The sequence below is a fragment of the Diabrotica virgifera genome, chromosome 2 (genome assembly GCF_917563875.1).
Source record: "Diabrotica virgifera virgifera chromosome 2, PGI_DIABVI_V3a".
Taxonomy (NCBI): domain Eukaryota; kingdom Metazoa; phylum Arthropoda; class Insecta; order Coleoptera; family Chrysomelidae; genus Diabrotica; species Diabrotica virgifera.
The window spans coordinates 36164953-36177784 of NC_065444.1; the positions used below are offsets into that span (position 1 = coordinate 36164953).

At 33.5% G+C, this 12832-nt stretch overlaps 1 protein-coding gene across 1 annotated transcript in view; it reads right to left on the reverse strand.

Annotated features, from left to right (window-relative positions):
• The window catches only part of LOC114327420 (dynein axonemal heavy chain 2), a 221610-nt gene that overhangs the window by 33529 nt on the left and 175249 nt on the right, over positions 1 to 12832 (reverse strand). Inside the window, exons 43-46 of the mRNA XM_050642537.1 lie at positions 9369 to 9540; positions 8925 to 9137; positions 8642 to 8866; positions 6606 to 6990 (exon numbers count right to left, since the gene is read on the reverse strand). Of these exons, the coding sequence (XP_050498494.1) occupies positions 6606 to 6990; positions 8642 to 8866; positions 8925 to 9137; positions 9369 to 9540 (995 nt within the window). The remainder of the gene's footprint in view (positions 1 to 6605; positions 6991 to 8641; positions 8867 to 8924; positions 9138 to 9368; positions 9541 to 12832) is intronic.

The window sequence follows — 12832 nt, forward strand, 5'->3', positions numbered from 1 at the left end:
TGCAGATAAAGTTAGGTGACAACATCAATAATAATTATAATTGACTTATGCTCCTTCTTAAATATGACCGGAACATTAATAAAAAAATTAAAATATTTAAAAATTTCGAAAAACATCGAATTTTTTCTATTTTCTTTGCTTATAACTTTAAAAACGATTTATTTTGGAACAAAGTCGTACAGAAATAAAATAAAAATAATTAAATTTTGTATGATATACGACTGGTTAAAAATGTCTTAAATTATTACCATTTCTGCAAAATAGCAATAAATACAAAATAAGGGGGCAAAATAGCCTGTTTTTGTTCAATGTTTTTCAACCACTTTGGTTGCACATAGAACCTTCGTAATTCGTTTAAAAAATTCTTATAGATAACGTACTTAAACCGTCCACCAAATTTCATTAAAATCGACCTAATAGATTTTGCATAATAATTTTGCAATCTAATTTTTTTTAAGTTTAAATTTTTTAAAAACTTTCTGAACAAAAAGTAGACTATCTAAAAGGTTACTAATTTTTTAACATATAAACAGGCACTCTATCTATCTAATACACCTTACAAAATTAAAATCGGATTATTTTTTGGCTTATAAACAAATTAGTTTTGTCGCCAGGGGGGGGGGGTGCAACGGCCTGCGTTATTTAGATATACTTACCCAAGCCTTTTTTATGTATTTTGACCCGGAGAACACGAATTTTTTGGATAACAGTTGATCCGGATGTCGATAAGATTGTTATAAAAAACCTTGAGGAATTACATAACAGCGATTTTTCGTAAAACAAAAAATTTTTTGTATTTCTTGTTCTTGTTATTGTATTCAGTGTTTTCGAGATAAACGCAGTTGAACTTTCAAAAAATCGAAAAATTGCAATTTTTGAACCCGAGTAACTTTTGATTAAAAAATAAAATAGCAATTCTGCTTACAGCATTGAAAATTTAAGTCAAATTATACCGGTTTTGATTATTTGTATTGATAAAAATCAGGGCCGTCTCAACCATACATGGCGCCGGGGTGCAAAACTCATCTTTGCGCCCCCTTTTGTCAGAAGATTATATAGGTTATAAGTACGCTAAAATTAAAACTAATTATGTTTCCTTTCTTTATTTATACAGGGTGGACCAAAGAAAACAGTCCACCTCGATATTTGGCAGTAGTTATTTGATTTTAAGGAAATGCCGAAACAGGTCGATTCTTATTTTTAAATTACAATTTTTTGATATACAGTAGAACCCGCAAATCCGAACCCCGCTAATCCGAACGTTTAGCAAATCCGAACCAACAGAAAGTGAACAAAATTAAAAAATTCACGACAAAAACTTAAAAACCTGTTTATTATACAGAGTAAAACCAGAAATTGAACAATATAGGATTAATAGGGATTTGACATTTAAAATTTCTTAAAAATGAATACTTACGTACTTTATACGTAGTGCTTATAAAAGGTTACATATAAACTTACTTCAATTCTCTTGCAGTCAACTTAAGTCCAAAAATATTGTGTCAATTAATTTAATTCAAAAATTATTTTTTTGGCCACCCTGTATAAATAGTGATATTATTGTTTATATTACTGAATAGGGAATTGAACATCCTTTCAAATGGGCTACGCACGATCGCTATTTCCATTTAAAAAATGATCGATTATGTCATCACTCTCAGGTGGATGACGTCACCAGTATGAAATACATGCTAAAGAATTGCAATATAAAAATAAAAATCGAAATATTTCTCCATTTCCTTAAAATCTAATAACTACTGCCAAATATCGAGGTGGACTGTTTTCTTTGGCCTACCTTGTGTATTAAAAAACATGGTTTCAGTATTCAAAAGAGATCAATCTTATAAACTATACCATACTTTTTAAAGTAGGTATATCAAAATCAACTTTATTAGCTTTTAAGTTGGAAAAAGTTTTTATTGCTGCAGTGATATCTATTTTTACTTGCTTTTCTCTACTTATTACAGCCAAAGTTTTTTGATCAATTTAAGTTTAGAAAAAGAGCTTTCTCCTACAGCTATTGTTACTGGAAAGGTTAAATATTATCCTTAGACATGTAGAAATATTTGGAAAAACGGAGAGTAAATTATTTTGGAATATATACAGTGAGCACGTAAAGGTTGGAATAAATTCATTTTCTCGAGAATGGACGATTTGGGAAAAAAATCCCGAAACAGGTCAATTTTTATTTTTAAATTACGACTTTTTGGCATATATGTCATACTAGTGACGTCACCCATCTGGGCGTGATGACGTCATCGATGATTTTTTTAAATAGGAATAGGGGTCGTGTGATAGTTCATTTGAAAGGTAATTTAATTCTCTATTCAGTAATATAAACATTTACATAACTATTTACACAGGGTGTCTAAAAAATTGTTTTTAAATTAATTTTATTGACATAAAAAGAAGAATGCATGTAATTTTTATTTAGTCCAAAATACATTTTAAGGTTCGTAGAACACAGAAAAAAATGTTTATTTGAAAAATAATCATTGCTTTTCCCTTAAATCAAATGTTCAAATGTAAAAAATTAAATGTTCAAAAAGAGGAAGGTGAGTGGGCGGCTAAAATGCTAAAACGATATTTATTTGTTAAATAAACTTTATTTCCTGTTTTCTGATAGCAGTAAAATGTATTTTGAGTTAAATAAATTACACACATTCTTCTTTTTATGTCAATAAATTTAATTTAAATAATTTTTTTTTGGACACGCTGTATAAATAATTATATTAATGTTTATATTACTGAATAGAGAATTAAATTACCTTTCAAATAAGCTATCACACGACCCCTATTCTCATTTAAAAAAATTATAGATGACGTCATCACGCCCAGATGGGTGAGGTCACTAGTATGACACATATGTCAAAAAGTCGCAATTTAAAAATAAAAATTGACCTGTTTCGGAATTTTTTTCTAAAATCGTCCATTCTCGAGAAAATGAATTTATTCCAACCTTTACGTGCTCACTGTATAGCTTAAAATATTGAGTGGAGTTGTGTCTATATTTTAAAAAATATTGGTAACAATTATTCTAACTCATGGAATAGATCTCCATAATTTATATCAGATCTGTTTCCAAGCGCTAGTTTTTTTTTTTGTAAATTTAAACATTGTGTTGTTTTTGAAGTGTTCTTCGGAGTTTCTCCAACTCAATATACTTACCATGAAAGAAAAATTATAATTATGTTCCCTCAACATTTCAAATCTTTCACTTAATTTTGCAATGGCAATGTCCAATATATAATAATAGAAGTTAACTTTAAAACTTTGTTTAGGCAGCGTTTAGACACAGCGATAAATCGCAGCAATTTATAGATATCAATCGAGTTGGTTCAACTTATCATTGTGTGTAAACGGTAAATCGCGGCGATTTTTCGGAATTGTAATTGAATTCTAGTTGATATCGGATTGCATCAATTTATTGTAACGATCGAGTTGTTTCAGTTTATAATCAATCGCAACAATTTATCGTCACAATAAAGTGCTGCGATTTATCGCGGCGATTCGGATACACTGATAATTTTTACAAGATGGTGATTCATTGTCACTCCACATTCAATATTGGTCAAAATAGTGTACGTGTCACCTTTTTGAAATTATTGTCGGAATAATCTAAATGGGTTTCATATTTCATTTCTATATCGTAGGTGTAGTAAGCCTTAATAGCCTTTGTAAAAAATACCGAAAGTGCACTTGTATGTTTTTGTTATTTGTAGTTTTGTAGGACATTGTAGGACAAAAGGCGCAAGTTTGAACCTAGCAAGTGTTCAGATTGCGCCCCTTGGACTTGGCGCCCGGGTGCTTCGCACCCCTTGCACCCTCGGGTTAAGACGGCCCTGATAAAAATTAATTTTTTTATTGTTAAACAAAGCTATTTCCTTATAAGCCAAAAAACTGGTTATAATTTTAAGACATTGCTGAGGCCGCTTAAATAATCCGATTTTAATTCTGTAGTGTATTAGATATGTAGAGCGCCTCTTATATGTAAAAAAATTAGCCAACTTCTAAATGGTCTACTTTTTATTCAGAAAGTTTTTAAAAAATTTGAACTTTTTTAAAAAAATTTAGATTGCAAATTTATTGTGCAAAATCTATTAAGTCGATTGTAATGAAGTTTGGTAGACGGCTTAAGTATGCTATAAGAATTTTCTAAGCAAGTTACTAAGGTTCTAAGTGCCACCGAAGTGGTTAAAAATCTTTGAATAACAACAGGCTTATTTTGCCCCCTTATTTTGTATTTATTGCTATATTGCAGAAAAGGTAATACTTTAAGACAGTTTTGCTCAAAGAGTCGATCGCGATCGACCGGTCGATCGCCAAAGTTTTTGAAGTCGATCGCGATTCACGGAAAAATACAAATGGAAAAGATATTATGTCTGCTATCAAAGAAGTCCCGTTGTAAGGTCCAACGGTTACTATCATGCGGCTATCTTAGCAATGTTCAATACCTAACGTGAAACGCTCTATAGACGTATCTAAATCATGAGAAAGATTTGGAAGGCAAAGTTAAAAGTGATACTATGAAGTGAACTTTTCTTTGCAATTTGACGACTCAACCGATATTAATGATACCGCCCAGTTGTGTATTTTTATTCGGATGGTATTTTCTGATATGTTTGCTAAATAAGAATTGTTAACAACGCCTCTGAAAGAGAAAAATGGCTGAGAAGATATATACAACGTTTTGTTTTTTAATTTTGTAAAATAATAGGAGCTACCGATTTACAAACTAGTGTGTATTACAACAGATGGTGCACCATCCATGACTGGCGTTAACAATGGATGTGTTGCACTGTGTCGAGCTAACGATGACTTTCCATCGCTTTTTCATTTCATTGCATCATTCACCAGCAAGTTTTGTGTTCCAAAATTTTAAATATGAAACACGTCATGAAAATGACAACAAAAATTGTGAATTCAATCAGGGCGCGAAGTTTGCAACGACATTTTTAAAGCGCAATTGAAAGCTAGCAACTCTGCGGAACACACTGATTTACTTTTGTATAAAAATGTGAGGTGGTTGAGCCGTGGAAATTTTTTAGATAGGTTCCAGGAGTTACTTTTCGAAATAATTTGTTTTCTAGAAGAACTAGGGAACGACACTCATCTACTTCAAAAACAAAAAATGGCTCAGTGATCTGGCTTTCGTATCAGATTTAGCAAATCATTTGAACCTCTTTAATTTGGAACTACAGGATAAAAATAAAACAATTATTATCGATGTGATGAGCACAGTACCTATATTCTTTTATCGACAAATTGAAATTATTGATTAATCAAATGAACAGAAAGGATTTAAACAACTTTCCATCGTTGAAAAAAAGAGTAACTCTCAGTTGAATTATGTTTATTATTAGGAGACTGAGCTACAAGCAGTTCGTAGTGAGCTTGATAGACGCTTCGCTGATTTTAAAAAACACATATATTGTAATATTTATGTCTAATCAATTTTCTTGTGAACGGATGAAAAAAATTGCCACTGAAATCTCCATTACTTTCAATTAGATTCAATCAGCTAATTTCCGTCCAAAATGAGGTACTGAAAATAATATATCTTCAATCCAGAGCGACCAATACGAAATTTTTTTGCCTTTTATATCGCCAGACAAATATCCGTCTTTGAGGCAAGTAGCTCTGCAGTTCACAGCATTTTTGGATCAACATACTTGTGTCAGTCTGCATTTCCCCAAATTAAGGTAGTAAAAATAAATATTTCTCCATAATATGAAAAACTTGTGGATGATACGCAGTGCCATGCATCAACATCCAAATAAAATTAAGATGAAAAACATGATTTTTATTACGACTCTCTGTAGTTACAACTTTTTATCAAATAGAAATGTGCAATAAAGTGTTTCATTTTCAAAATTGTTTTTTTTACTATCAGTCGATCGTTGGAAGCTTGAAGTTTATGTGGTAGATCCCACGCAGTATAAGTCTGAGCACCACTGCTTTAAGACATAAGCAGTCGTATATCATACAAAATTCAATTATCTTTATTTTATTTCTGTACGACTTTTTCCCAAAATGAATCGTTTTAAAGTTATAAGCAAAGAAAGTAAAAAAAATCGATGTTTTTCGAAATTTTTAAATATTTTAATTTTTTTATCAATGTTCCGGGTATATTTGAGAAGGAGCATAAGTCAATTATTATTATTGAAGTTGTCACCTAACTTTATCTGCAAAAATCCGAATGCCACCTCTCACATCCAAAAATAGACGTTTTTTCACAGGTCAGCCCTGCTCTACTAGCACACTATTTAAAGTGGTAACCTCATAATATATGGTTTACATATTATATTTTAAGAAAATATTGTGACTACAAGTCGATGTTGTTATATTAATTTGAATACATGCTCAAAGGTCAACATGTTTCCCTGCCCATAAATACTAGGTTCTTGCCAGTTCAATGGGCGCAGACCAAAAACGTTTTGCAATCCATTTGGATGACATTTTAGATAGTTTTTTAAGTTCTTTTGAAGTTTTTACTCCTGTATGAATTTTAAAAATCCCATTGCCCATGACTGAAGAGACTGAACACGGATAACCAGTAATAATAAAAAAAGAAAAATATAGAGAGGATAAAAATGTTACTATACCTTTTGCAATTGCCGTTACCAATTCATCCTTTTGTTCTTCCAGCTGCGGCTTCTCTTTCCTGACCACAATACCGAGCAATTGCCCCTCCAAACCTTGTTCTTTCACGGCAAAATTGACCAAAGTCGCTTTGGTACATATCTCAGGAGGATAGTGTGGGTTGGTCAACTTGGTGGTAATAAAAAATCTGAAATCACTGTGGTACGACACTAGTTTGTCCTCGAGTTTGATGAGCAGTTCACCTCCGGATTTTACTATCGCCTTGGCTAAGATCGGTTCCAAGGATGGGTCTATGCTTTCTCCGATGTTTTGAAGTAACACTGGGTAGCCGAATTGGACGGCTCTTTCAACTATTGTCATATAGCCGGCCGTTCGGAGATCAAACACCTTAAATATAAAATATAAATACAAAACTTGGATTTATACAACGTTAAATAAATGTGCCTTTACGGTCTCTAAAATAATCCAGCAAGTTATTCATATGCCAAAGAAAATGTAACAGATTTCCTTCTGAGAAGTTTTTTTTTATTTAATGGCATAGACATTAGTCATTCAGCCAGTTGCAATAAAGAATATACAATCCTATCCCTAATACAAAATTAAACAGAATCAATAACACAAATACTAATACAATAAATAACACAATACAATAATAATACAATAAAAACAATGAAGGATTTCTGATAAAGTGATATAACATTTATGATAAAAAAAAGGATGCAAATCTGAACATAAATCATAAAAAATTTCACTCCCGCGTACAAATCTTATAGGACCGTGCGTGTATCTGACAAGAAATCTATAATCTGAGAACTTAGGAAAATATTTTGAAAAATTGTTGAACAATTATAACACCAGAAGACAATGGATATTTGAACAATTGTAACACCAGAAGACAATGGATATCTAGAAGAACTACCAGTTTCTGGCACCTCGAATGCGCATACTGTATCATTTCAAGAACTTAGAGAGCATAAAGGGGAAGAAGCCTTAAACAAAAATTTGGATCAAATAAACAACACACCAAAAATTGTGGATTGTAATAAGTGGGTGTTGATGATTCTTGCATATAAAAAACAGGTAAAAATTATATTGACCAATTTGTTTCAGCAAACAAAGCAGATGATGAAGTAGAAATCATGTTTGTAAGAAGGATGAGGTCGTTAGATATGTCTGTTACCAATTCCTTTATTTGGGCAGACCCAGAGGAAGAAAGTTTTGTATTGTAGGAATTGAGCACATCTTAATGCTTCTTCCGTAGCTAGTGGTGACCAAAAGAGGATTACGCAGATTCAGCGTCACTTTTACTAATTATAATATAAGCGATAAGTCCTTTAGAGCTTGAGGATCAGATAGTATAACAAGTGATGGAGTTCAAATATCTAGGCATCACATTTTCTAGCTACGGAAAGCCCGAAACAGAAGTGGAAGATCAAGTGAATAGAGCAAACAGAGCCGCAGGTTGCCTGAATGAAACAATATGGAGGAATAAAAATATCGGAAAAGAAATGAAAGGCAGAATTTACAAAGCAGTCATCAGACTAATAATGACATACGCGGCACAAACACGACCTGATACAGAAAGGAATGCTAGAAAGAACAGAGATAAAAACCTCATCAAGGAATCGATGGTAAGATACTATAGAACAGATCTAGCTCTACATATATACGACAGAGATGCAAGGTGGAGAACATTAACAACATTAACAGAAGAGTAGAATGGAACGACCACATAAGCCGAATGACAACAAAATGAGTAGTAAGGACCATGGGCGCAAAATTTTTAGGGGGGGCAGACGTGAAGATATTGCACATTATATTTTGTATACTTTGGATGACAATATATATAGTTTAAAGCACCCGAAAAGCATGAGTATGGGCGTCTATGGTAAGGACGGCCAGAGACGGTTCCCCAATAGGAAGACGATCATTGGGAAGACCACGAAAACGGTGGAACGACAACTTACTAGAGGTACGTTGAGAAGAAGACTTACCCGACCTGACCTTACCGCAATTATTAAAATCTAGAGCAACTAACCTGCAAATTAAATTCTTCCTCTTTGGCTTTGATCCATTTCTGCGCCTGGCACTGTGGATCTATGACTAATGGCCATCTGTTTCCTTCGCAAATTAAGATACCGTTTTCAGTACTAAAGTTGTCGGCAGGTAATCCTTGGATATTCCATTCACGTACTGTAGTGGGATCAGTTAGAAAATGAATTATATTAAAATCTGCTGAAAAAACTATTTCTTGCTCGCGGCTCTGAAATAAAATAAATCAATAATACGAATTATTATCAACTACTCACCAAAATACAAACCTCCGTTTGCCACAAGTCAAGTAATTCTTCTCTGTAATTTGATAGAAAAGGACCCAAGTACGAAATGAACGCTGTAGCCAACAGACAGTCCCCTGGCAACATGACGAACTGGTCGTCTAGAACCATAACAGTTTCACTCCATCGTTCTCTTTCGCCAGAGAGATTTTCTACCAGCATTGCTGCTCTTTCTAACTTTATCTTCAATAGTTCTGCCTAAAGAAGAAGAAGAAAAAATACAATATTACACTTGATTTGGAAGTGCATAATAGTCAGACTTAGGCAAATATGCATATTCAAACGTAAAGGATTTGCGCAAAAGAATTATTTTTGTCAATAATATGCAGACAAAATTCAACAGTATACTTATTATATTAAATAGGTAAAACTAACAATAACTGTACGTCTTATACTTCAGATTGCTAATAAAAACAGTAGAAAATTTACCTTTCTGTTTAATTCCTCTTTCTGCAACAGTTTTTCCTCATATTCTTTCTGCAATTTCTGAAGATACAAATTTAGTTCAGCCAATTTGGCCTGGGCTTCCGCTAGCTGCCTCTGTTTTTCTTGGAGTGATTCCAAAGCTTCGTCTAGTTTGGCTTTCTTCGGACCTACTATCCTATGAAATAAAAAATAAATTTAGAAAATGTTTAAGAGCAATTAATAATACACAGGGGACAAACGAAGACGTCTTCTTCTTCTGATTCTTTTAGTGTCTTCTTCTATCTTATGCTGGCTGGAGTATGTATAGGAATCTTTTTCTGCTCCTCTTATTATTGTAATCACGTCTAGTAAATTATACCAGTTTGTATGTCACTGTGAGCATTTTTATGATCTGGTAGGCATCAATTTTCAATTTGGTCTATTTAGAGGACATGCAAGAGGTTATATATTCATCACATTTTAGTGTATTAAACAAAGGTTGAACCTTGCAAAATGGACACAAGTCCGGTTTTATTTTTTTTCTGGTATATCAAGGGGTGTTTATTATAAGACTAACTTTTTCTGAAAAAATTTCGCCCCGGAACCCCCATTTTCACCCCTTTAAACGGGGTAATTTGTGGTTTTTGCGGAACGTAGCCCTTCCTGTACCTTTTACAAAAAATGTCTTTTATAGAAATATGAAGAGGACTATATTTTCTACGATTTATTTCCCGACAGCATATGTCTATCATCCACCGTTTAGCGGGGGTGGCGCCCCAAAATTGACAAGTTTTTAAAAAAGATGTTTTTAAAAAATATATATTTTTCCCTAACTGTAACGGAAATTAAGAAGAAATCCTGCGTCAATTATTCACAAATAATTGATTGATTTTTTGGTATAGGTTTCACTTAAAGGTAATAGCCCTTTTTTTAATTACAGGGTGTTACATTTTAAAAAACCCCTTTTTATACCATCTGAACCGTTTATGCTAGAGTAAAAAACTTTCAGCGATTACCCATGTACTGGTGCTATTTACAAATTTGTATAAGTCACCCCCATTTTCCCCCTTAACCACCCAAAAAAAGAAGAATTAATAAATAAAGTGATTTTCTTGGAATCCTTCACACACAATGCCCTTTATTAATATGCTTCATATATCATTTTGTGCACGTTACTATTACCCATGCATGGACACCAAAAGCGATTTCCTAGTGCAACCCCTGTAGCCAAAAAAAATAAATAAAATGGGGGGTTGAAATTTTTTTTTGTTTTTTGCTTTTTGATCCATATGGGCATATGGTTCGTCAATAGTGCTTTCCAAAAATATATATGGTTATTGCAACATCCCTGCGGCACCTCTATCCTTGAAAATATACTGCAGAAACTACCCATAGCCCTTGGCGAGCATGCTTTTACGATTTTCTCATTACCTATGCATTCTTTTTAAACAAAACTCATACAAGGTTAAAGACCACTATTTACTCTAAAAATTAGGTCCTATTCATTTTTTTCGTATAAGCAACCGTTACGGCACAGTGGCGCCGTAAACCTCATATATGCTTTGGCGGGCTCCAGTTTTTGTTTTTTATTTCGTCATGTGTTCGTTTTATTGATAAAGTACTTATGTAAAATAAAACAACACAGTGTAACCTACAAATTATGACCTATGCACATTTTACATTCTTTCCGCCCCAAAGCCACAATGGTGGCCCAAAATCAATTTTTGCATATTTTCGCCACCTACACGCATTTTATTGCATTAATGCTACTTTAATAGCACAATATTCACCCTTAAGTGGTCACTAAGCAGTGGCGGATCCAGGGAGGAGTGATCGGGGCGATCACCCCCCCTGTCAAACCAAGTGATATTCTATTTAAAGATTATAAAAATATTCATTTCTTTTTATAGAAATACTTATATTATTATTTTTATAAGAATGGCGTACTTTTTATGCTTTAGCGACAGTGGCGGATCCAGCATCGTTAAGAGGGGGGTGCAAATTGGCTTAATTTTTATAAAAATAAATGAATATTTTTATAATCTTTAAATATAATATCACTTGGTTTAAGAGGGGGGGTGATCGCCCCCATCACCCCTCCCTGGATCCGCCACTGCTTAGTGACCACTTAAGGGTGAATATTGTGCTATTAAAGTAGCAGTAATGCAATAAAATACGTGTAGGTGGCGAAAATATGCAAAAATTGATTTTGGGCCACCACTGTGGCTTTGGGGCGCAAAGAATGTAAAATGTGCATAGGTCATAATTTGTAGGTTACACTGTGTTGTTTTATTTTACATAAGTACTTTATCGATAAAACGTACAGATGACGAAATAAAAAACAAAAACTGGAGCCCGTCAAAGCATATATGAGGTTTACGGCGTCACTGTGCCGTAACGGTTGCTTATACGAAAAAAATGAATAGAACCTAATTTTTAGAGTAAATAGTGATCTTTAACCTTGTATAAGTTTTGTTTAAAAAGAATCCATAGGTAATGAGAAAATCGTAAAAACATGCTCGCCAAGGGCTAGGGGTAGTTTCTGCAGTATATTTTCAAAGACAGGGGTGGTTTCCGCAGGGATGTTGCAATAACCATATATATTTTTGAAAAGCACTATTGATGAAGCATATGCTCATATGGATCAAAAAGCAAAAAACAAAAAAAAATTTCAACCCCCCATTTTATTTATTTTTTTTGCCTACAGGGGTTGCACTAGGAAATCGCTTTTGGTGTCCATGCATGGGTAATAATAACGTGCACAAAATGGTATATGAAGCATATTAATAAAGGGCATTGTGTGTGAAGGATTCCAAGAAAATCACTTTATTTATTAATTCTTCTTTTTTTTGGGGTGATTCCGGGGAAAAAATGGGGGTGCATTATACAAATTTGTAAATAACACCAGTACATGGGTAATCGCTGAAAGTTTTTTTTAATCTAGCACAGCGTTTCCCAACCGGTGGGTCGCGACCCACTAGTGGGTCGCGGAAGGATATCAGGTGGGTCGTGGCATGGCTTGTACAGTAGCTGAATAACGTACATTATGTATTATCATGGGTGAGGGATGGGTCGCGAATATGAAAAAACATCAGAAGGTGGGTCGCCAGACATAAAAGGTTGGGAACCACTGCTCTAGCATAAACGGTTCAGATGGTATAAAAAGGGATTTTTTAAAATGTAACACCCTGTAATTAAAAATAGGGCAATTACCCTTAAGTCAAACCTATACCAAAAAATCAGACACTTATTTGTGAATAATTGTCGCAGAATTTCTTCTTAATTTCCGTTACAGTTAGGGAAAAATATATATTTTTTTAAAACATCTTTTCTAAAAACTTGTCAACTTTGGGGAGCCACCTCCGCTAAACGGTGGATGATAGACATATGCTGTCGGGAAATAAATCGTAGAAAATATAGTCCTCTTCATATTTCTATCAAAAAGTTTTTTTGTAAAAGGTACAGGAAGGGCTACGTTCCGCAAAAAC